At 41.6% G+C, this 26,654-nt stretch overlaps 1 protein-coding gene across 1 annotated transcript in view; it reads left to right on the forward strand.

Annotated features, from left to right (window-relative positions):
• The window catches only part of LOC117746248 (receptor-type tyrosine-protein phosphatase mu-like), a 136,173-nt gene that overhangs the window by 51,375 nt on the left and 58,144 nt on the right, over nucleotides 1-26,654 (forward strand). The window contains 5 exon segments of the mRNA XM_034555273.1: nucleotides 6,128-6,421; nucleotides 20,400-20,708; nucleotides 21,912-22,021; nucleotides 25,445-25,646; nucleotides 26,306-26,408. Coding sequence (XP_034411164.1) covers nucleotides 6,128-6,421; nucleotides 20,400-20,708; nucleotides 21,912-22,021; nucleotides 25,445-25,646; nucleotides 26,306-26,408 — 1,018 coding nt within the window.

Consider the following 26,654-nt stretch of genomic DNA (forward strand, 5'->3'; position numbering starts at 1 on the left):
TTTTCTCCCTGTGCTCTCAATTGAATTTACTGCCCCGTATTTTTTTTCTTCTTTCTTTCATTCTTTTTTTTGTCTCCTAGCTTTATGTGATTGATAGGTTTAATCCTGGCTGTCCAGATCGAGGTCTGTCAATCATGCGAGAATGGCCAGGCCCAGACACAGCAGAGTGAAGAGGGAGATAAAGTCTCTCTGCCCTAGTGTATCAGTGGGTTTCAGTGGTGTACTCAAAGAAAATTTACTGACACACTGGAGGCACTCAAAACCAGACTTGTGCATAAATTGAGCAACACAATCACTTGCACAACCTCGTACTTACACATACTCACTAGACAGCAATATTTTTGCTGATCGCTGCCTTCAGTGTGTGACGAGATATATTTCTACAGAAGACAAACCAGTTAAGTGTAAAGTGCCTCTGTCATAAATATTTAAAATAATTTTCTAGATTTGGGCAGTTATCGGATTTTTTTTAATGCATCCCGCTTTAAATTCTGCAGAGATTTCCCACCTCGATGACTCCGACATAAGCCAACTCGTCGCAGGAAGAAAAGAGGCGTTTTCACGGTTATGAGTGTCACGCATAAAAAGAGGCTGATATCTCCTCTTATCGTACAAGTCATAAAACAAGTGCTTAACCCTCCGAGCAATGTGTCTGAGTCGTAAATCCTCCTCAAATGTGTATTCACCGCTTCCGTGACTCGTTTTTGGAGGAGTGACCACGGAGCGATTCTGTGGATTATGAGCCCGCTAAAGTCGCCGAGCAGCCCGCTCTCCCTCCTCCACTCATTACCATACACTGCCTTTTTTTCTTCTTTTTTCTTCAACATGAGGAGAGTGAATGCTTGATTATCTCAGATAATCACTTCTGCCTTTCATGCCAGTATTCAGTCAGATTGATGCGCCTATGTGGAGAGCGCACTGCATGTATTTCCAGAGCGCCATACCAATTGGGCCAGTGCAGCCCCTTACCGTGCTCCCCCCCTCCCCACCCCCCTCCTTGTGATGGACTCTCCTGTAGTGCAGCCAGTGGTTCTGAAAGGGGGATAATTACTCCCTGTCCAAGTGCTGGCTCCTTTCTTGGCCTGGTTAGAATCACCTGGAGCCCGCAGAGCGCTCGCTGTGCTCCAACATAGTATTCTGGGCCATGCTACCGACTCAATGTGGCCGTGTCAGCACTAATGAGAAAAGCCACCAAAAATCGAAGGCCAACCAGGCAAGCTCGTCATTTTCCTGTGGCCGCCTCTTCTCCTATCAGGAGCAGATCAATTCTTTACCCTCAGCAGCGCAATTAGGAGAGCGCACAACGTAATGAGGACCTCTTGCATCTTAGCAGGAGAGGCTCAGTGGATGTAACGGGCAAATAAAAGAAGGATTTATAAAGCGTCTAACAACAGAGCAGCAGCTCTTATTATTGCTCTCTGTGTGGGGAATGGCAAATGGTGTGTGTGTGTGTGTGTGTGTGTGTGTGTGTGTGTGTGTGTGTGTGTGTGTGTGTGTGTGTGTGTGCGCGTGCGCGTGCGTGTGTGCGTGGAATTGTATAAGTATGAAGGTACCATTTATGAAGGTCTTGTATTGATTCATGGAAAGAAAATTTAATTACAGTTTTGAGAACGGAATAAAGCTACAGTTGTTAATTTTTTGGCATATTTGCTCAGACTGTCGCTTTATGCAGACAGTAGTACTTGAGACAGTAGTACTTGTACTTGAGACAGTAGTACTTGAGACAGTAGTACTCTGACTCCTTTTAGTGCTCAAATTGTTTTTGTAAGATGTTGCCACACTATTGCCTATTTCTTGCTTAAAAGGTTTTCAGAAAAGGTTTTTAGCTGTAAAATGTGTTTTTTTTACTGCGGCCAGAGGGCGGTGTTTGGTTTGGGCTTGAATGTTTTCAACATGGCGGCTGGGTCGAAAAACGTTCCATTTTACAGCTAAACAATAACACTAAAATATGTTTCTGAAAACATTTAAGGCTAAAACGAGGACGCAGCTGTCGCCATGCCGTTACAGATTATTGATTCATATTTGATCAGCACTGTCTAGTTTGACAATTTGATCGGAGTAAATGAGCTCCACAAGCAGTGACATGCATAAGAGACTCATCGGCTCTGACAGTTATTTTTATTGAAACTACCAACTTTAGCATTAATCATTATAGTCATTCATCAAGCAAAAATATTCATTGGTTCCAGCTTTTCAAATGTGAGGATTTGCTGTTCTCCTCTGTGTCGTATTATTGTAAAGTAAAAAATACTTGGCTTTAGACTTTTGGTTCAACAAAGCACACATCCTCAAGTCACCACCATAAACCGTTGCAGCCGTGGTATGTTGGTTCGTATGTCTGTCGGCTTTGCGTCCGTGCGCATTGCCAATGCGCCAGTTTTCCATTACATGCACGAGCGTGCATTCGTGTGATTGCGTTCTGGCAGGCAGGTGCTGCCGTGTCGACGAGGACGCAGCTGTCGCCAGGCCGTTTGCCTGTCTGGTCAACATCATGACAACAGCTGCTCGCTGACCCTTGCGTATGGGCCGCCACTGTCATCTGCACGCTGTCACCCATCTCCAGCCAACACGGATCTCAGTTCGGAGCCCTTTCCAGAGCCCCACTGCTGTGAAGCCGCCTCGTGAGGCTTAAACAGTGGGAATTGAGTTGTTAATATCCTAAAGTGTTCCAGCACTTGAGTGTATTTCACACCGGTAATCCCTTATTTTCAGTGCGTCTGCGATGGTTGTTGAACAGAGGATTACTGCACCTACAGGAATTATTTTATCACTGTAAGCTGCTGGAATTTTGTGTGAAGCAGTAACTTTCCAAAGTTAAATGAAATGCGTGTTGCTTTAATACATCATGATGCTGAGTGGTATTGTTATATAAATGGTCTCAGGTGAAGCAAAACCGGATTGAATGGCAGCAGTGCATAAAAAGCATGTTCCCTATAGAAAAGGAGAAGTGATTGAATGAGTGATAACTTTAACATGTTCATCCCACAGTCTGACACTGGTGTCATATGGAATAATATAAGACAATGCAGATAAAACCAGATAATCATGAGATGCAATATTAGTTTCTCACAATGTGAATCAGTCATTTCTGAGTCAGCAGCTTGAAATATTTTCATGTTTTGGATCACAAGGTGTCATAGAATGAGTGTGTTGACAAATGTGTCAATAAAATCTGGTAACAACCTACACTCGCCTTTTTATTAAACAGTGATACTTCTCAGTTGTACTTTGTTTTACTTTTAATTTAGTTATTTATTCAATAAAGCTGATTATTAAGCAATCAGCATCTGGTCTTAAAATCATACATGCAATCTCCGTAAAAACCTGAGGTCTCTGTTCTCTGAAACCCCATGTTTTGATTTATGACAAATGACAAACACCATAACCACACAAGCATTTTGAATACTCCATTGTACTTTAAGAGATGCTGATGCCTGTGCTGCTTTCTGTTGTTTAAAGTAATCTGAGCATATTGCCACTTAACTAAGTTAAACCCCTTTCAAGACATAAAGGACCATCAAAACAAGCCTTTGGCTGAGGTCAGACTACGGATCACCTCATTGTGTTCGTCTGGCATTGACACCCAGACGGGCGCCATGCGTGCAAATCCAGCAGAAGACCTGCTGGATAAGCTGGTTCGCTTTGGGTGATGTTTGACAGCAACATTGTTCGGAGCTTGGATTAGTGGGAATTTAAGGACCTGAGACTTAGGTCACCGTCGGGTAACCATCTGCTAAAGGAGAGCCTCCAATGCTCTGAAGGACACCTCGGCCCTAATGTGCTTGGAGACTTGTCCCTCTCCATGACAACTTCATGAGAAGCAGCCAGATGACTAATGGCGTTATTCTGGTACACGTGTGCGTGCTCATTAGAGATGCTCACTGTGGCCTCTGGAACGTGTCGCTATTGTAGGACGTGACAAGGGTAGATTCCTAAGCAGTGCCTCGGCTGTGAGTCACAGCTCTTTGTTGACTGGCTGGTTTTTGGTTGCACCAGGAGACATCGTGAGATGGTGAACGTGTCCCTATTTCGAAAGAGAACATGGAAGAAGCATTTTGTAAAATGGGACTTTAAAAAGTGAGGATAAAGGTATAAAACATTTTTTGTGGATGTTAGTTTTTTTCTAACCTGGTGGTATAATAATGCAATCCTGCAAATATCCCACATTCGATAACAAAATGACATTTCGAAAAGCCTCATTATAACCAGAAAATGGCACAAGGTTAAGTAGGGTTAGCCACATATTGGTGACGTAACAGAAAGAAAAAAGTTAATCTTTACGGTTGTCATTGAACACCATATTGGTCAGAAAGATATTAACTCATATTTAAGAACTTTAAATTACATTTCTGACACTTTGAAGGTTCTAATGGACCATAAATGGCTCCATTTCCAATATTTATTCTGGTTAAAAACATTACCTTCATGAAATAATTGTGTATGTGGTGATGTTTCTCTTTCTCTCGAAGACTATGGTTTCCTGTTAATTAAAAATAACATGATTTGTTGTAATTGTGAACCTTTTAATAATTTTTTGAAGATCTCTATCTTTACACAGTTAGTCTGGTTGACACAAAGGCAGCAACATGGAGGACAAAACACTTTGAAACTGTTTGAAATGCAGTGCGAGTATTAGTCTGCTCGGGAAAAACAATGTCTACAGCTCAGAATGTTGCTCTTTGTCTCCTCTTGCCTTGAACTTTTGAACATCAATACTGAAATGTACTTTTACTCAAGTACTGTACTTAACTCTACTCAACTGTGATTTAGAGGGAAACATTGTTCTTTATAGTGCACTACATTCATTTGACAGCTGTAGTTACTTTACAAATCAAGGTTTTAAATATGATTCTCTCATACCATTTGATGATATGCTATAGATTAAACTACCCAAGATAGTTATGTTACAAGCTACCACATCACCATGCTTTCATCAGTTTTGAGGCATTTTTTGTTCCTGTAATATTTATCTCTCGTGGCCTTGATTTGTAATGCAATACAGTATATACGTGCTGCACCTCTATGGAAAAAGTAGAACTAGAGAGAACTCAATGTTGAACTTCTTTGTTTATTCATTTTACAATATATATATAAACAAATAAATAAAACAAGTTGTAATTCCACAGTTTCGCCACTATGGGCCGGCCCTCGTCCTGAGTGCTTGTTTAAGTTTAGGAGGGCGAGCAAATGTGACAAATGCATCTCCTTCATAAAACATTTGCAAAAACAATATTTTATCCAGCATTGTTTACATCCATATTTACCAAAAGGCAGTCTTCTTCTTCCCCGTCTTAATCTTAATTAAGAGGTTATACCGTTCAGTGGGACAGGGTCAGGAATTTGTACCATGTCACTTGCATTTGAGTCCTCGTGCACAAGATAAACAAAACAGAAACCTACTAATCAAAGAGCAGCTACATAGCAGTACTAGAGGTCTAAAGCTTAAGGCAACCTTTAACTGCACTTCAGATCAGTTGAAAAGATTTGTGCACAGAACGGCTTGCTCTTCAATGTATATTTGTAAGACTTTTCACTGCCAAAAATATTAAGATATTTATTAAACTATCTGCACTCGATAACTAAAGTAATTTATAAGAGACTGAATTGTGTTGTCAAAGTAAGACTTAACACACAAAAAAATTGTGTTTTAGGGTTTCTCATCAATGATTTCTTTGCTTTTAATAAAATAAGTTGAGTTCTTCCTCAGACAAGAGAGATGACAACTATAGTAGTTCTTAATTAACAGAGGGTTTTTCTATGAGTGCTCTGAATGTAATCAATATATTGATCAAAAGATGCAACATTTGATGAGGTTTGGATGCTTTCGCCACCATGATTGAACTATTGATTGTTGCGTGGCTCTTCTTGAATACCTTGATAATTAGGACAAACCAACAGGTTCTTCATGTGCTTCACAAGGATTTGGATGAGGTTGATTGTTTGAAAGAAGAGATTGATTGTCAGCATCTTGTTATAAGCATTTCTCAACAGTTGTGTTGTGGGAATGCCAGTGCTTTTTACACAATTCAAATTAAATTTTACTTTTTTTGTGTTGTCAAGGCTTTTCCAGCATTTTACCATTATGTATTATCTATTAACATCAAACTAAATGTGTTTGTTTCCACAGAGCCTCCGGTGCCTATCGCACCACCCCAGCTGACTGCTGTTGGTGCCACTTACCTTTGGATCCAGCTGAACGCCAACTCCATCAACGGGGATGGTCCGATCATCGACCGGGAGGTGGAATACCGCACCGTGTCCGGCACAATGTACGACCTGCAGCCTGTAGACAAGACCACGCACAAGATCGGCCACCTGGATCCAGACACGGAGTACGAGATCAGTGTTCTACTGACCAGACCTCTGGAGGGAGGCACCGGAGCTCCCGGACCGCCACTGAGGGCCAGGACCAGATGTGCTGGTGAGGCCAAACAAACCATTACAGAGCGCCACTGGGATTTTAGCGAAATTATACATTATGTTGTATCATAATGTGGGTCCGACAACGATCTGGCTCTGCTCCGTTGATCGTTTCAGATTTTCTTCATTTTCAGGCTGGTTTTGTGGATCTAGAGCTAGTCATGTTTAAATGTAGTGATCCTCATGAACTCTCATGCATTTCATCCATTTATTTTCAAAGGATAAATGTGCTGCAAGGTGGGTTTGTGTCTTTCTAAGTTGAACCTACAATTCTTGCCTTTTTGGAAGCGTAGTTATCTAAAGTTCCAATGTTTAGTCCGACTATATTTTATGTTGTATGTACAGAGGTACATGCAAGGATTGTAAGATTTAAGATTGTAATAGAAAAATATTAAATCAAGAAGGATACCTCAACAATTCAAAGATTTCAAGGTAAATCCATGTGGCTAAGGTTGCGATGTGCATATGTACTGTACCATGGCATACAGCATGGAGTTAACAATGAATTGGTTTACATACACAACATATTCATACATATTCATTATAACTGTTAACATTGAGTTATCTCTACTTCCACTTTTTTCATAGAGGTGCGTCACGTATATACTGTATTGCAAAGCAATTCAAGGCCACCAGAGATATGTTACAGGAACAAAAAATGCCTCAAAGCTGATGAAAGCATGGTCATAATAATAGTGTATTTGTAAACGTTGCCATTGACTTCCTACAGTCTAAGATGTATGTTTGAGCTATATGAACTTTAAAAACCTATAAAACACGACAGTCTAACTAGTCTTTAGGTAGTATCCCTGCCAATTCACAATTTATTTGTAGGAACTACCTCTTTATAACCAAAATATGAGCTGGCGTTATATTATTGGATGAAATGGGCAGTGCATATAAGTCTATTTCTTCTTTCTACCTTGATATAAGTTTCTCCGAAGTTTTGCAGTCAGATTACTCCTGTAACAGACCATGCAACAAAACATGGGGGCTGTAGCCCTCTAGCTTGAACACAAATGACTCGTTAATTACACATCAAATGTGATGCCCAGGGAAGAGCAGTATTCGTAGCTTTAAATATCTATAACAAATTTATTTGTGACACTGAAAAACCCAAGGTTCAATGTCACTGTCAGCTCGATGCACAATTCCACACAAAGACTCTCTGTGACATAACAGAAAACAAAAGTGAACAAAATAGAGAAAGAGATACTGGAATATGTAACAATTCTGGGAAAGATTGGTCAAAGCAGTCCATTAATCCAGGAGTTTTTAATTATTACTTTATAATTATTGCCTTAGGTTTGTTGTATTTGAGTTAGAAACATCCCCAATTTACTTTTACAAACAAAACATTTAAATCACTACCAGCAAACAATAAATAAATAGTCATCATGGCTCCATTGATGGTAGAGCTTCATTGTGTTTCCTCTAAAGCCTCACTGCATTTGAAGCAAATCGCCCAACATATATCATTGCCATTTTACTTTGGTAACTCTTTTTCTATCGTAGACAATGGCCTCTGTATTTTCAGTTTCCACCTATAGATCTTCATTAAGATTGTTGCCATACGCACGTAACTTTTCTCTTTTCTAAGTAATGTATTCCATCTGAGCTCCTAGAACAATTATAAATGTGCACACTGTTTAAGCATTACATTTAACAGAAAACTGATAACACCAATGATCCAGTGAATAGTAGCAAGTTCAGATAAACTCTTAACTTCCGTTGCTATTGTGAACAGCTGCGTGCCACAATAAATGACATGATTTATCGCTGCTCCAGACATCGAGCTGAAAACTGCTCTGCCACATGGTTAACTTCATAACTTCATTGTTTATTTAGTGTGATTCTTACTCTGAAGTCCTTGCACACTTCTTATTCATCAACAACACAGATTGATACCATGTGTGAGGTAGAGTGGCACCTTAACTTTGGATCATGCCATTGCTGTTGAAGTGTGGGCATTCAAACTCAAACATGTACATAAAGGCTTTGAGAATGCCTAATGATATTGTACAAATTGCCCTTCTCACAACATTAACCAGCTAAATTCCCATGCTAGGATGTCAACTCAGGGTAACAAAACCAACCTAGCCTCAGCATTTTCTCCGGCTAATGCTGTTTGGTGTCCGGAGAAATGCTGATGAAAATGAGATTTTTCTCCCCTCCCTGCCCAGGGTGTAACCCCCTCTCCCAACTATGAAGGTCATGAGCTTATTCATTTTTAGTCTGGCTGATAGGGATGAATAGCCCTACCTGTGCAGCCCAGCTACTGGGGTCCTGCCCCCTCGGCCACCCTGCCGGTCACAGTCGGGGAGATTGATGGCCCCGCTTCCTGAAGTGTGTTGGAGGAAGCAGCTCTTGATCTTGTCCGGCACACTGCTGGTCTTTCCCACTGACAAGCCGGGCCTCAGCAGTCCTCCTAATTGAACGGTTAAGACTCACAGGGCTGTGTGATACATCACTGTTGATACAGGCTGGCCCGGAGACTCGCTCCCCTCTCCCGGCACCGCTGTCTGGAGGCGCTAATGAAAATCTGCGGCCACTTTAGAGCACGCTCTCTCCCATAATTATTCATAGCCATGCCTTGGTCACTTCGCAAACTGAGCAATGTTTCTGATGACAAAGGATGTTTTAATTCAATCTTCTGTACAATAGGGAATGTATAATGCATGACACCACCAATTTCGATTCAGAAGCAGGAGGGAGAAAGGGGCCCGCTTTGAAAAGTTTTCTCTCCGACGAAGCCCTTCCATTGCTTTCCTAGTGAACATCAAAAGAATGTCCTATCCAAGGCTCTGTTTTGCTGGGAGGGTTATTTGTGGTTTTGCAGAATGATTCAAAGAACCTTTCGTCCGTTAATGTTGAATTTTACAGCTTGTTAACATTTGTTATTTGCCTCATTTATTCCCAGCAAAAATGACTCGGCAAACATTGTTAAGCTAAAATAGAAAAAGCATTTGGTAACTGCACTCCTGCATGTGAAATGTGTACTCGTGTGAAGTTGTTTACCACCTCAGAGTTCTCCACGCTTGGTAAGTGCTACTTGAAGGAAGACACTGTTTTATCAGGTGGTGCCCTAGGATCACAGCAGGGTGCCCTGCATTTCAGCAACACTATTGAGAAACAATATCATACTGAGAAACCATTTCCAGGCCTTACTAGGAAGTCAGATGAGCACGCCTTAAACAACGACTTCAGTCTGAGTCTGGATCTGTGTGGAAAAGTGTTCACATTGTAATAGGTCACGAGCACATTTTAAACGTGGATTCACGCCACTTTTAGAAGCTAATATTTGGGACATTTTCTTTCTCCAAATCTCTGCATTCAAACTTTAAATACTTTTAACACTTGATTTTATTTATTTTTTAAGCCATAAGGAATATCTTTCTAATACAGCAAAGATAATTTCATAGCATTTTCCATGGAAGAAGTGTCCCATGTCCCTTCTCTCCGCCCTTTGGCCTTTGCGGTCCCCCTGGCTCTCGTACTTTCAAAATGGCAGAACATGATGTCTATGCTGGATCCAAACACCTGCTCAGAATTCAGCCTCTGCCAAGTCCACATCTATAAGTTCTCTCCATCTGCGCTCTGGTACCACGTGGGAGTAGTCTCATCTGTTTGTTTTTACTTTGCCATTCTGTTGCACTGAAGGCTATTAAACACAAGGGAATGAGTGTTAATCAGGGATCAGCTCTTGCTTTAACGCTGGTGAGTAGGGAGGAGCTGCGCAATTATGTTCACCCATACCAAGGTTGGTTATTTGCTTTTAGCCGACTGGTTAAAAAAAACGGGATCTGCTGTGATGCAAATGAGAATGATGCCAGTGTCTGGAAAAGTGAAAAAGGTTGTGGTAGTAGAATCACGTCATTTGCCAAATGCAATCATTTGTCTGTGACATTGGTGCTGGGACAAACTTGACAGAGAAGTGCGAATGTTATGCAGATTTTCCAGCACGCTCCTTCTAATTATGAAAAGTCCTGCAAATATTTACATGTATTCAGAAAATCATGTGAATTTCCACCATTAATATCACATTTTAGACTGTATACTATAGTCTATTGAGGTGTTTCACAATGATGTGTTTCTTTTAGCTTTACCAAGCAAAGCATTTATTAAACCTCCTCAAAGGTCATTTTTAATCAAGTATATCTTGTTAAATACACCTGTGCATTTAGAAAGCTCTCATCCATATGCAACAAGAGTTGATGCGTCTGTGAAACATATACATCATTTACGGTGGATAAAATTAGCTCTATGTTGTATGTCTATTAAAAGCGTTATGAAACAACTATTTGCAGAGTAAATATATAAATTAGTAATGGCTACCTGAGCGGAGAATGAATTAGCTCTTCCTCTCTGTGCTTTGTTTACATAGCCAGGCCGGCCGAGCAGGCATTGTGGTGCATGTGAGTCTCTCCGTCGTGCCCTACTGGGTGGCCGCCGCTCTACACTACGCTCATACAGCGGCGTCCTTCTAGAAGTGCAGCGTCCCCCTCTTAGCCGACGTGTCGGTTTTGAAAGCCATTTGGAGGAACGAGATATGCTCTGAAATACGTGTTTAGCCCCTGTAAAATAAGGTACTTGATAATTCAATTCAATTCAATTCAGTTTATTTTGTATAGCCCAATATCACAAATTACAAATTTGCCTCAGAGGGCTTTACAATCTGTACACATACGACATCCCTGTCCCAGGACCTCACATCGAATCAGGAAAAACTCCCCAAAAATAACCTTTCACAGGGAAAAAAAGGGAAGAAACCTTCAGGAGAGCAACAGAGGAGGATCCCTCTCCCCAGATGGACAGATGCATTAGATGTCATGTGTACAGAATGAACAGCGTTACAGAGTTACATACACACATTACATGAATATGACAATGTATGAATGGAACTCCAATCCATGAAACAGAAGGAGGTAGAGAGGAGGGGGGGGGGGGGGCACATCAGCAGGGCCGGGTCACCAGGCATCAGACACAGCCAGGTCCAATGGACCCTATGAGACGTAAAGTCACAAAGACTCCGGGGAGGAAGCAGAGTTAGTAAGGTGCAATGGAGGGATGTAAATTCATCCATAAGGAAAGAGAGAAGAGGAGATAGGTGCTCAGTGTATCCTAAAACAGGATAAGGAAAGCATGTTGTTCATGTAGACATACAAACCAGATCAGATCAATTGTTTTATTATGTAGGCAAATGTTATGGAGGGTAGCTTTGGAAAAAGGTGTAATATTCATGCATACCGTTATGGTTTGAACTAGATAAGGTGTGAGCAGTACACTCTTGGTGCAGCGTGCTGTGAGGAAGTTATTCTACATAGAATGAAATACATTACCTAAATTATGAAAGTGGTCCTGTGCTGACCGATATTATCCATATAAATCCTGTGTGAAGAATACCATCAGTATAGACGTTTTTTAATCACACACCCTGTTGTATAAGCATGATATAATCATATAAGCTCTCCAGTTAACACTGAAAAATCGACCATTTCTTTCCCCATTTTCTCTGTTAAACCTTACAAAGTAATGAATAATGGTAGGTTAACGTCATTCTTTTGAGCTATTGTTGTCAAAAAGGTTTTTGAAAAGTGCAATCTACAGTATAAAAAGTTTTTTCCCCCTAACGTATCCTTAAGCTGTCAAGAAATCAAGCTTTAGCGGGCTCTGGCAAATAACACATTTCACGTGTTTTGAACCAGACGATGTGAAAACCAACGTGGCAGACCTTTCCTTCAGAAATAATTGATTGTTTATATCCTTGTGTATATATATCTTGAAACTGCAAGAATAAAAGAAGCAGAGGAAGGATGCATAGCTGTTACTAGATGTCCAAGGACAAAAATGTGAGTTGACAACATGTACTGTTTGCAACAAAGCTGTGTAGTGTTCAAGCTGTGGGACTCTATTGTTAGCCTTCTAACCAGGTTAGCTCCATCAGCTTACATTATTTCAAACTTCAGCATATTATGCCTCGCCAGTTTTGTCTCACCAAGGTCTAACATTTGATCAACAATGGTAAAATAATCTGCCATCTACATCTGCCTTTTCTCCCCCTCTAAAGCCGTGTGAATGTCTACAGAACAATAGGCCTCAGTGAGGTTTAAAAAGATGGTTCCTGTCTTTAACGACTGAGATTGAGTAGATCTTGCGGCTCTTAAAGGAAAATGTTTGCTAGGTTTGATGAATCTTATGAACACCATTGTTGCCTTAAGGCATGAATAGAAAACCACTTCTCCTACCCATCTCAGAGAACATTGGTCTGGCTGTCATGTGACCTATAGGGTTTATATATTGTCGCAAGGCGAATGAAAAGCTTTGGTTTGAGGCCCATTGAATTTGTGTTCTTTTGTCAGACAGAGAAAACAGGGTTGATGGAGTTGTTGATGTGTAGGAAGGTTATGTGAGGGCTTAGGAGGGTCTTTTTTTAAATCACAGACAGTTGGAAATAGAATGGTGAATTGTCTTCAATGATCTTGGCTCTGCAAAAGGCAAATTGTATTCTTCTCAAGGACAAGTCTTCAAACTGCTGTTGGAAAGGAGGGAGACGGAGAGCGAGAGAGACTCTGCATTTATAACCGTTTCATTAGTATTATGTCCCTCATCTCCATCTATCTATTCCCTAAACACCAACGACTTGAGACTCGGATAACAGATGTGCACAAACGATACTCTGGTGACATCCACATAAACGTAGTCTCTTCTTATGCCAGAGCTGCCTCTTCAGCTTCTCACAAACAATTATCATTGAGTTTGTTGGTAGCATCAACTCTTCAGCCTCAAGAGAATGATAAATAGCTGTAGTTTAGTCAGGCTTGGCAAGATCTTTTTTTTTCTGCTGTTTTTAAATTTGAACTGAAACGCCTCTCAAGGTCTTTAAATGTTTCTATTCCTCGGGTTTAATTATTCATGGTCTATCTGCTGTAATTTTTGTCACAGATTTTCTCCATCCTTTTGCTGAATTATAGATGTCCCATTCCCCTTGCAAGGCGTCCAGGAAGCACTCATTCAGTCTGGTTGTATAACTCCAACTCAAGAACATTTGTGCGTCTCCTCCTCAACTAAAGGACAGGAATGTCAGGGAGGCTGCGATTTATATCCCGTATTCCCCCACCTCGATAGCTGGATCTTAGATCCCATATATCTCCTAAGTAGGTGGCTCCGAAAACGCAGCAACCATTTCACAAAGTCAAGCGCTCCACTTTGATTTACACTCTGGTTAACACCCTGAGTTGAGTGCGACACATGCAGGTTTTTGGCGACAAATGACAATGCCACACGGGCGTGTTGAAGCTAAAGAATCACCGTGGTAACCTCCCACTGCTCCCGTGGAGATTGCATGCCCGTCTGTAAATGAGGGCTTGTGTTCTTCCTGTGTGTAAGCTCTAACCACAGGCTTTTTCCCCAGGAACCTGAACACAAAAGACGAAGCCGTGTCCGACAGTAGAGATGAGTGTGTGGACAAGCGTGTGTGTTTAAAGACCGATGGTGGGGGGGGGGGGGGGGGGTCATTCCTGCCTGTCACTCTGACCCCAATCACCGCACAGCATATTGGTGGAAACGAAATGAAAGATTGATTTAACCAGTTCCACCTTCGCTGCCTGTGCTCTTCCCATCAACTGGCTGTCCATTTGTTTCCATCCGGTTGGTGGGCTCACCTTTTGACCCTGAGCCAGACTTGCTAGGTTTGTTCTTTTTAATCCTTCTAAATGGTCAGTGATAGAAAAGACTTCCCCCTGACAATTTATACCCTGCTACTTATTCCATTTAATTTTTTTATTTTTTTCTAAATCAAATGTTCCCATATTTGCAATCGACAAGTGTGACTTTTAATATAATGTTGTTTGCATCTTGTAGAAAGGTCTTCCAATGCCAAGTGCTTCATTGTTGTACTCTGCAGCTCAGCACTTACTTCATCGCCACCCCACTAAATGCTGCCGTCATGATGCATTAACTGTAGCACCCCTTTTAGCTTTAGTGGGCTTTAAACTACTCCACTTTCCCAGTATGATGCAAAACATGATGGGAGTAAGTAACCATATTAATTCATGAAATTACAGATTCTATGCAAATACACAGTGTATATAATATGGATTATCAGCGGAAGCAATAGTGGTGTGAGGGGCAGTATATACTCCTTTGTATAGGTTTTTAAACCCTTAGCACTAGATTGATGTATTCTGCATTAATAAAAAGTATCCTTATTCCTAGTGTAATTAATCAGAACACAACGTAACTTAACAGAAACGCATGCATTGTACATATACTACTGGGAACTACAGAACCTACTCTCTCCAGTAACAAATATTTCTCCGATGTCCAGTGAGGATAAACCTACAGGTACCAGTTTAGAGATCAAGCAAGAAAGGCACTCTTTCTATCTTTAGATCTCATCTCCCAATCATCCCATTAAAGTATTTACTCCGGTATCCAACATAATGTAGTTGATTGTTGTCTGTATATCGGAGGGTAATGTGCATAAAGAAACGTGACTTAGCTAAAGTAACGTGACTTTTCTTCGCGCGGACTTGACGAAAAGTACATTTTTAGCAGTTAAAGAAATCAGACAATAAGGAAGGGAGTGAAGCGAAAGTGACCTATTGGTTGTTACACAGTTGAGCTTGTTGGCTCTCTTTAGTGCAGCGCACAGTAAGGTCGATCCTGAACAAAGACGAGAACCGCCTTGGTGGGACTTGACAGCCTTGAGTCTTGTCATGCATCATCCTCCTGTGCTGGAGAGGTCTATCTTACTTTCCCTCTCATGTTTTCTGCTCTCCCTTCCTATTCAGTGCAGTGAGAAGGAAGGCGTTCACCCATTCATCTCCACCCCTACAGCTTCAGGGGGTTCATCAGACAAGGTGGCAGCAGAGCCCGGCCCAGCGCCGGGGCTCATTCTGTGGTTTCAATTCGATCCAGCACCTTCCGCCCCTCATCCTCACCCGTCATGGCAGTCTCATTCATCATGATGCCTATAAAGAAGGACTTGATAGAGTGAGGAGCGACCACCACCATTCAATAAATCCTTGTGATTATCCACGCCTCCAAGGTGTATGGGCAGAATGTCTGTCTGTGTGTGTGTGTGTGTGTCCTGAGCATGTGGACATTTGTCTCTGACTTTGTAATGGGTGTAGAGGGTGATATTATAACACAAGAGGTCCATGTACAGTGCCTTTTAAAGTGCTATCAATTATAAGGTGTGTACACGTGTCAACCCCAAGGCCTGGATGGCTTTGACCCCCCCCCCCCGCCCTCTGTTTTAGCTTTCTTTCTCCAATCCCTCCACACATTGACTCCCTCCATTTCTCCTCCTTAACACCCTCCCTTCTCTCTTTCTCTTTCTCTTCCTCCAGAGGATTGCATAGAGAAGCACTCTAGGAGGGTGATGGAGCTTTGATTGTCGGTTATCAAAAGCTATCATTACGGCTCGCTTCTGCGGGATATGAAAATGATTTCCTAAGTGTAAAACCCATGTCATTACCTCAATGGTCTCAGTGCTATCACCGAGATGTAATAGAAAGAGGCAAACAAATGTGCTCGCCTCCCAGCTCAAACAGAACAGGGTGAATAACACACAGCAATGGAGAGATAAGTGACTGCAATAGGAGGCCTCGATGCCTAGAATGGAACACTTCACATGAAAACAGCCATCCGACGAGAATTTAATCTTCGTCGTTGTCATGTTGTTTTGGTACTGTCAACATTGAAGGCACCTGCGTGTGACGAGCCCCAGCAGCCGTTCTCCGGCAAGGAATCCGACAGTCTACATGCCATCCTGTGAGAGTCGATGCTTTTCTCTTCTTCCATCTCCAAACGGCAGCGCTCCCTCCTCCTCAACCTGAGCACCGTTTCATCCTGATGAGATAGCGCCCGGGCTCAGGAGCCGCATTGAATTGACTTGTGGTTTCTAATCATTGAAGGAATGGTCCTTTCTTTCCCCCGTCCCAGTTGTGTTTGCTGAGCAGGAAGATGCAAGTGTATGCCAGCCCAGGCTTTTCTGCTCTTAATCGATGTGGCTCTGATAAAGATTCGGGCTTTCTGAATGACTCGTGTGCTGCAAAGCCCGAGGAAGATCTGATAAGTAAATCGTTCTTCTGTGCATTTAGCCAGTAAGATGCTGAGGAACCAGATCTGCGCTGCTGTGCACGCGTATGGACACTCACTTTAATCACATAAGACCGCTAACACGCGAGAAAACACACATGGTTTACACACACGTGCGCGCGCACCTAAACGCGCACACATACTCACACTTGTCTCCCAGTAAAGTGGCTATGCTCCGGACATGCCCAATTTGTTTCCTTTCATCCAGGACTAATGTCTCCCTCTACCCAGGGGCTAAGTGCACCATTTGAGGGCCCCCTCTAGGACAGACGGCTGCAACATGCGGTTATTTGTTGTTTTGTGTTCATGTTTTTCGGAAATCATGTTATCACTTCAGCTGTGGTAGCGTGTGTGCAGGGCCCATCAAATTACCAAGAGGCAATAACGTGCTGATAATTTCTAAAAAACATTATTTAAATGTCACGCTGTAATGTCATCACTAATAGTTTCTATGTAAATGTCAAATTCAAATTATTCAATTACATCGGCGAGTGGTGGGGCAGGTGATAATTGTCCACCGCTTGGAATACCAATCTGGCTCCTCACTGGAACTCATTTCTGGGTGTGCCCTGGCATAAGACAGACCTCAGTAATTTCCTGCTCCGAGGGATGCTTTCATAGCCATTATTATAACTCTATTCCACTAGAAAGATATGCCATACTGGAAAGATATTAGAGTCATCAATTTTAGTACTTTCACCCCAATGTTGCCCTCAGTGTGTGATAGTTTGTGAGAATTGTAAAAAAAAAAATGTAAAAAAAAAAACATAGTATGGATTTCAAGAGATAGCCTTGTTATTCCTTGTTGTGATTTATGCTTGTGCCTTTGATAGTGAGCCTCTTACTGCTCGGTCAATAAAACGAAACTAGCAGTCACAGTAGACTGAGGTAACAGGCTCATCTCATCAGCTGTCATTCATGGGCCTCTGGGCCTATTTCAAAATGTCTGCAGATCCTCCCATAAAAAAATGTATAAAGGATATCAGCCATTCATTGGACCCGTTCATTTGAGATTAAGTGGGGGAGGAGGGTACAGGGTGTTTTTCTTTTTCCTCTTTCCTCTTTCTTCAAAGTCAACCATGACCATTTGAAGACTCCGACATGGATGAGGCACCTTGTTGTTCAAGAAAACGGATGATGTCATTTTGAGTCACGGGGCACAAGTTGTGATTGGTTGTCCGCCGCGTTTTTCTCACATTGTACTGCCTCCATCAGACAGCTGGCATTTGCACCACAGGGAGCCAAAGGGGCAACAAACAATTAGCCTTTTTTCAACAAAACTCCAGGGAGAGGCTATAGAATAGTCATAAGAGCTGATTACTAAATGCCCAATATTCATTTATGTACCATCAGTATTAGTATTGGTGCAATAGCACATATATCTGTCCACCACTAATACCAAAAAAGATTTTTTTAATGTATATATTAATAAATATCGACTTTTTCTCTCCATAATCATATTTTTCACAAGTGATTCCCATTCATGCTGGCATCTCTCCATTGGCCAGAATCAGGGTGTAGTTTATCCATATCCATGATGTTCCACAAAGATGGAAGTGTGACATTCTCCCTGAACGCTTCAGAAATGAGACTTCCTGCCAGCCGCTCGTGCACGACTGCTTGAGATTTACACTTTGGTGCATTTGTCACTTTGAGAGCGTCTGGTTTAATTTGATTTCTGTGCCTGGCCGCCCTGCAATTCTCTGTGCTTTTAGTGTAACCGTTGCCTACTGAGTGCGGCCAACAGATAGTTCCGCAAATAAAGAGGTTTAAACTTCTATTTTCGGGATGGCTTTCCCAACGTTGCAACCCATTTGAAGACGCCTGTTTCCCATCGGCAATTCTTCCCTGTTCTGTTTCAGAATCCCTTTTTATGTGTTTGATTACATTCGTTTAAAACGGCAGATCTCTTTTGTGAATTATTATATTCATCCCCCGACTGTAGTTTGGGACAAGAATAGAGTCGGCTCACTTACTGTCTGTTAGCACTTGTGCTGAATAGTTTCTGATCCCTTTGAAGGTAGATGTCTTGCATACCAGTCTTCACCAAAGATTAACATTTCTTTCAAATTTCAACAACCAGTGGAAGTCAGTACTGCTAGAGGACCCTTTTTTTTTTGAAGATGACACATATTCAAAGGAATACACCTACACAGTATTACAGACAGCTTTCTCAAAAGATATTAAGCATTTATATTCAAGTCTGTCCAGTAAAATACGTTGTTTTTCCCAGCTTTCGTTTAAATTGTTTTAAAAGCTAATACAATATTTTAGTAGTTTGTTTCCCTCTGTGTAGATCAATAGTGATCCATCTTTCTTAAAGAGAAGGTCATTACCATTATTTTCCTGTCATACTTTTATTATTTGTTGCCCTTCGTGTATGCTTGATGTGCTGTTTGCTGCACATTGATATCCCTTTCCACATCTATCTTCAACAATTCTCCCTCGGCCTCCTTCCAACCCTTCTAATTCTATTTCATCCACGCTATAAAATGCAGAGGAGAGATCACATCCGTTTCGTTGTCCTTGTGAAATCTCAAAGTGTTGCATTCTTCATTCAACAAGCAGGCGCCTTCATTTTCTCTCAATGTTTTCCTTCATGCATTATTCTTCTATCATGTCACTTGTTATGACCTAAGTTCCAGGAAAAATACAAATATGGCTGTACTGTAGCGTCACACACTTATTCTCATTGTTAATCATTCTTGTGCATTTTTTTAAAGGATTCGCAAAAAAAACAGTAGCACAAATTCAGTCGGATATTATCTTTCTCGAGGCTGTTTCATAAATGTAAGTGGGCATCACATACAAAGGAGGACAGCTGTGTTGTCCACGTAGTTTCTTGCTTGTTTGTCATGTCTTTTGTACAACCTGTAGAAATGAACAGCATGTTGAGGCTCCAGTCCAGTCTCCCCTATGCACCTCCAGAATGTTAAACATGGCCGCCGTGGCTGCCTCTGAATTGCTGGACTGTGTCTCCTGGGGAACGGGGAAATTGAGCCCTGGCTCTTCCTAATAGGTGGTAAAGTGTTAAGTTCCAGAGAAATGGACTGCGAATTTAACCTGGAATGGAAATTGATCCCATTACCTTGTGCTTGGGCTGCTTTCCTCCCATCGGTAGGAGAGAGAGAGAGAGAGAGAGAGAGAGAGAGAGAGAGATAGAGAAAGAGAGAGAGAGAAAATAGATGGGGAAAGCAGAGAGAAGAAAGAGAGACCGGGAAATAGAAATGTGGGAGCCACAGAAAAATGAGAGGAAATAGTGAAGGGAATGGAGAGAAAAGAGGAGATGGTAAGATGGAAAGAGAGGGGAGAAAAGGCAGGGAGAAACAGCGTGTATGTGATTAGAGGTGATAGGATGGTGGTGGGGGTTGTGTCCTGCCTGGATTGGCAGACTGGCTGACTCTGTATCAGTATGGTGCTAATAGCTGACCGCCGACGGGCGAGATGGAAAAGAGAGAGGGAAAGGCACAGGACAAGGTAGACGAAGCAGAGCGACGGCACGCTCTGAAGCGATGATACACCGCCTGCTGAGGTTCTCCACTAACAGACCGGTGGTGTCTTGGTGCGTGCAGCTACAGTGAGACCGAGTTAGCAACGCTCAGTATCAGGCTGTGGCTTTGAAAGTTTAGAATATTTTCTGGGAATATGAACTCCAAACAGAGGAGATAGAAAGAAAAGAAGTCTCAAGTGTTGTGAAAAATAGTAGTTGTAGATTTTCTTTGACTCAAAGGAACACCGCCTTCTCTGTGCTCCGGCATAGACCTCAATCATTTCCTTGATTTTATTGAAACTATTTTGCACTACCTGCCATTTTATATCGCCTAATTGATTATCTTGATGTATGCTCACACTCCTCTCTCTGTCCACTCTCCCAGAGCCAATGCACGGCCCACAACGGCTAGAAGTGGTGGACATCCAATCCAAACAGGTGACAGTGCGCTGGGAGCCTCTGGGCTACAATGTGACCCGCTGCTACAGCTACAACCTGACCGTCCAGTACCGGTCCAGGGTGGCAGGCAAGGAGGAGACCCGTGAGGAGGTGTGTTATGACACTCAGAGCCGTGACCCTCAGCACACCATCCACAACTTGACGCCCTTCACCAACCTCAGTGTCAAGCTGGTGCTACGCAATCCAGAGGGGGTCAAGGAGAGCACGGAGCTGGAGGTCCAGACTGATGAGGATGGTAGGTGTTATTCAAGGTTACTTCCTGTCCAGGTCTGGAAAGAATGACACGTGATTTGAGTAAACTGATCCTGGATTGGATATCTTTTAAATTCTGGAGAGCTAAAAAAGAGAAGTGAAACACAACACGACATTTAACAACTAAATTTAAACTACTATTTTGCAAAATGTTGGTAGTTTATGTAGAGGATTGTATAAGCGTGTCTGCTCTCCAACAGCAGAAAAACTGCTTTTTATATTAGAGTTGTGACATTTTAATCTTCAGGATGGGTGGATAATTCCCACCTGGTCTTAAGTAGCTTGCATTATGGAAAACGTTGAGATTCTGCAACAATTGTTTTCAGGAGGGCTCATTCTGTGTCATATGGTTGTTTCACCTCCTTCAAAGATAAAAGGTCTTCCGTGTTGCTCAGCAGATACAGGAAAAGAACTCTATAGAAGTCTCAAGGAACCCCGGCCACCAGATAATAAACAGGCTCAGCTGACGAAAAGAGAGAGTCTTATCATGTCTGGCTCAGATCTCTGTGGTTGGAAACTTGAAAGTGGCAACTGTTCCTCACTCTCTGACTTCTGTGTGTCTGTGGATCTGTGTGTTTAGAATCCCATGGGAACAGGTTTACAGACAGGGTGTAGCTGTAGTTGCGTTCTTGAAGATGAATCTTGGAGAAAACAAAAAGTAATTTCCACATCATTCTGTTTCGCTTACAGAATGAAAGCTATTCACATGAGGGGTTAAAGGACCAGATCTCTTTGGCAGTATTTGAGTACAAGTAAACATTGCAGAAATATTCAGATTCCCATTATTCCCTTGGGGTTACTAGTTCATCTTTGTTTGCGGCACATTTTTATCTAAGTGAAAAGTGTTCAGGTTTGCTGTAAAACGTGTCAGAGTGTGTAACTTTAAATATTCTCTCAAATTCCTATTATGGCATTTGACTTTGGCTCATGGCCATTTGTGTACTGTAAGTCCTTGAAGAGCTCTTTTATTTATTGTTTTATGCACATCAGTGCGAGGTCCTCGGTAAATCATAGCTTTCATCCAACTCTTATCAACAACAACTTATCTTGATTAACATGCACAGAAGATGCGGACAATATCAATAAGAAATCCTACTGTGTAGGATTTGTATACACTTATTTCTAGCTGGAAAAATACCACTCTTCCACCAGTATTGAGAATTGTGTCTGTGATGATTTCCCACAGTGCCAGGGGCTGTTCCTCTGGAGTCCATTCAGGGCAGTGCCTATGAGGAGAAGATCATCCTGAAGTGGAGAGAACCAGCACAGACCTACGGTATCATCACTCAGTTTGAGGTACACTTGCACCACTGTTAGCAAATTTGAGCGATATTAAACACCCCTTAGAGTAGGAAACAGACTGTTTTTTTCTCTTTGTGAATCGTGTGCATATCTTTGCTTTTATGCAACAGTGATTGGCAGAAGTGTGCAGTGCCGCAAGAGAAATCACATGAATCAATTTATTTTCTTGGACTAGAGCTTGTGTGCATCTGCTAGTTAGATGAGATCCTCTCAAGAAAGATGATGTACTGTATTTCATGTTGTGAGATTACCAGTTAAACCAGGCACATTCCAGTATTTGTACTTATTTTATGTTGGATAAGCTCGAACTAATTAACCTTGGAAATCTATTGTTTCACATCAAGCTTGGTCTAGTCAGTCATTTTCCGGCTTAAGTTCAACTCACGCTTAAACAGAATGATTCCTTCAAAGGGCTGTGCAGTCCTTCAATATTCTCATTAAAAAAATGACATGTTAGCTAACTTTTAGCACCCCTGGAAAAAAAATATATTTTCTGGACTTGCACCCAGCTCGTGTAAGGGGCGCAAACTGAGTTGAAACCAGAAATCAACAGAATGGGCAGTTATTATGCCATTATTTAGTTTCTGCTGAAAATAATATCAACTTGCAGTAGACTCTTTCTGTATGTTCTTAAATGCTGATTATTTGCGGCTTGGTGGCCAGAGTCACAACAATCGACTCTTTCAACACCTTCTTAATGCGTTTTACAGTCATTAAAGATTTGTGGAGCAGCTGAAACCAAAATCGATTTGTACGGTTCTCTCAAGAAGGGTTTTTCAGCCGCATTTATGAAGCACCACTCTCGTGTTTTACTCTGACAGAATCTGCAATCTGCCGTCATCTTCTGTCCATCCACACATGGCGACCTCTAAAGAAAATACAACCCTAAAACACGCTTCGATTCAGCACTAAGCAAATGTTGACATACGGTTCAACACAGCCCCTGTCAGCCTTGTCCAGGAGCTGCATTGAGTCTTGAATAATAGAAACTGTCTTCACACACACACACACACACACATTGACGATACATGTACACATTGATCTAAACCAGCTTACGGTGGAAGTAATCCAGCCTTTCCCACAGATTGATTTTCGTCTGTTGATTCTCTCTGTTGAAGCCGTTTGCTCTCGCTTGATATTTTGACGAGGTTAGCGATCATCGACGGAGCTGTTTCACATACAACAGATTGTATAGTGATGGCAATGCAATCAGGATTGCTGTAGCGGTTGCTCTATCCACTGCCATGCCATCAGGTGTATGAAATATATCATATACGCTGTTGTTTAGCGGCAGACATTTCAATCCAAGCAGGGAAGTCCTTCAGTCCCCGGACTCGTAACAAGGTCTCGTTTATTCAAAAGTGTGCATCCCCATGTTGTGTCCTGTGCACAGCTGTATGGCACTAAGAGGTGCTGGCAGAGTGCAGGAAAAGATGGTCGGTTAACTGCTCACTTAATCACTTTGAGAGCAACATGTTTTCAGTTGTTTATCTTTTTAAAATTTGATGGAACAAGAAAAAGCATTCAGAACAAATGGCTTGGTTTGCATTGCCGCTTTGTCAGGTTCACTCATATTTACGTGGAGGCAAATGTGCCTCACTTCATGAAATACCCACTCCAGGCTATTATATTCATATGCTGCGGCAATTACTTATCTGTGTGTGAAAGCCTTAACAGTACAGTTATTTGTGTATTTAAAGTAAACAATACCTCGCTGACAATTTTCTGGTATTAACATATCAAAAGCCTCATCATAGATTTCTCATAATACAACGTAGAATAACAGGATTTATTTAAGAGTAAGAAAGAATATTCATATTCATAACATTTGTCTTAAACAGAGTGGGAGATGAGGCGAACCTAGGAAGTCTGACTTTCTGCTTTTATAAAATAAACCACAACGTATTCTGCCGGTATTCCACAGAAGTTGCTTCTTATAAGTCAGGACCTTGCTTTGATTTGACATTATCAAAGGACTCAAAGTGAAATGCATCTGACAAGGCCTGATATCAAAGAGATTTCAGCTCCATTCCTTTTCGACCGAGATCTGTGGATGCAATTTTATTGGCAGCCTTTCAGACCAACGTGAGACAGCTATTCTTTGAAGGTATACAGCAGATTTTCCAAATATTCCTTGTTCATCAGTCATATGTAGCAACGGAAATTAAATGTGAAGTAGCATTTTGTTTATCATAGTGTTGCTATGGTAAGTAAAAGTTGTTCATCACATTACCTTTTGAGGCAAAAGGCAACTATTATTAAGTTATACTATTTCCTTTAATCACCCTTTTAAATCGTCAGCCGCTTTCATCACTCTAATTTACTTTAGTTTAAGAGTTGAAAATCTTAAGTTCAGTTGAGTAACAGGACACAGCAGCTTTCTTCACTATTTTACGAGTAAAGGTGCTGGAGATTATGCAGGCATTTATATTTTATGAAGGCTTCATGAATTCCAATGCAATTTAAAAAGCTTGATATATCAGATCGAGTAATAGCTCCAAGCAAGCCCAAATTAATTTGCTCCAATATTCTCCATTATTTTTCCCGTTGGTTCCATTATAATTGTGAAGACCTGTCCATGTGCCCAGTGTTGACAAGTCATTTCAAATTCCTCTCCCTGAAATATAGGATTTGGCATCACAGACTCATTTCACAGACAAAGACTAAATGAGAAGGCCTCGAAGCATTTCAAAACTTGATGGACACAAATTATACAGCACTCCTAACTCTCTTTGTGTTCCTTAATTTGAATTATAATGGAGGTTTTTCCTTTACGAGCAGAGGCATTTTCTTAAAGTGGGACTTTACAGTTATTCAAAATGGATATTAGCAAAAACACTCACCTTAATGCTTCCCTTCAGAGCTCCCTGTGTTTATTCATGGGGAAGGAATACATTAAGTGTATTTCCTTTCTCCTTGAAACCACAAGCTTGCATCACCTTTGGTTGAAAAATATGTAACTCTTCTTTTTCCGTGGCTTTTTAAAGATTGTTCTGAAGTACACAGGAGAGAGAGTTTTGTAACATGACCATATCATGTTATTGTTGTACAAAGTGACTCTACAGCCGTGCTAGTGATGCACGTGATGCTAACATGCTAACAATCACAATGCTAAGGTACTGTCAAACATAATCTTAAAAAAAAATATATATATTACAATATATTGTGTGGCTTTCGGTGTGTAGTGCAGAGGGGAAAGAGATATAAAAAATAGGGTCATTTTCCCCAGTGTGAGTGGGATGGAAACCCTCAACATGGTGAGTACAGAAAAATGCTTTAGCATGCTGAGCATCCGAGGGATGACTCCAACCTAAAACGTTTTCATTGTATGAATTAAAATCCTCCTCAGCTGAGGAGAGCTGAGCTCGGAGTACCAGAGCCCACTCTCAGAATATTATTAATTTCCATCCTTCCTAGATCTCCTATAAGGCGGTGAGCTCCTTTGACCCGGAGCTGGACCTCTCCAACCAGAGTGGGAAGGTTGTGAAGTTGGGCAACGAGACCACCCATATGTTCACAGGCCTCTACCCGGGCTCCACGTACTCCTTCAGCCTCCGCGCCAGCACAGCCAAGGGCTACGGCCCCCCCATCATCACCCAGTTCACCACCAAGATTTCAGGTCAGCAGGGTCAAAAGCATGGCCGGTCAGTGTGTGGGTGATGCCGAATAAGTCGAGTGACACCGACTGCCGCTGGAGATTTTCATGTTCAAATGTGAATGGTAATTGGAACTTGATTAAAACTCAAATATATTTACCTGATGTCGTTCTTTAGCCTCAAAAGGGTAAATCCTACCACCTCACATTAAATAAACCAATACAATTTACAAGCTATAGATGTGCCAAACCAAATACAAAACACCTAGCTGGTTCAGCGATCAAGGCTTTTTGGTCTGCGAATTCTATTAGATTTAGCAGAATTGCCTGAGAGGCCAAGGACAAATTATGCTTAGAGTTCCCATAAAGCATGGCCCGGATTGATTTAGATAATGACCATGAGCCTAGTTAGTGCAGCAATTGTGATCCATGTGCACTACTTAAAAGATACTGCAATACTTGTGTGACAGCAGCGAATGTTTCACTTCACTGTTATTGCAATATTTAATGATCTAAATTGTGGTGCTATAAAGACAGGAGGCAGTGAGAAAATTGGCTTCCTTTTTATATTAAGTGTTGGGCTAAATGACTCATTATACAAAATGATGCTGACCAAAACTGGACAGTTTTGTGTCGGTCTTTGCTGTGTAGTAAAACCTCCTTCCCTTTGGTTTTCTTCTCAGCTCCTTCCATGCCGGCATATGACCAGGAGACCTCTCTGAACCAAACAGACAGCACAGTCACTGTACTGCTTAAACCTGCCCAAAGCAGAGGTGCACCTGTGAGGTATGGACACACACACACAACCACACACACACAACACACACGCACACACGGCACAGAGTATACACAACAAAACAGCATATTAAAACACCAGGAACCACCATCAGCAACAGCAAATTATCAAAGCGCCTGTGTTTATCAATACCCCACCGTGAGGATAGTTGCCAGGGAATTCAGTACCTTGTATGCATCTCATTTTCTGAGCTTTATTTGTGGATTTTGAGCTTGTGAAAAAGAAGCACGGTCTTT

The sequence above is a fragment of the Cyclopterus lumpus genome, chromosome 17 (assembly GCF_009769545.1).
Source record: "Cyclopterus lumpus isolate fCycLum1 chromosome 17, fCycLum1.pri, whole genome shotgun sequence".
Taxonomy (NCBI): domain Eukaryota; kingdom Metazoa; phylum Chordata; class Actinopteri; order Perciformes; family Cyclopteridae; genus Cyclopterus; species Cyclopterus lumpus.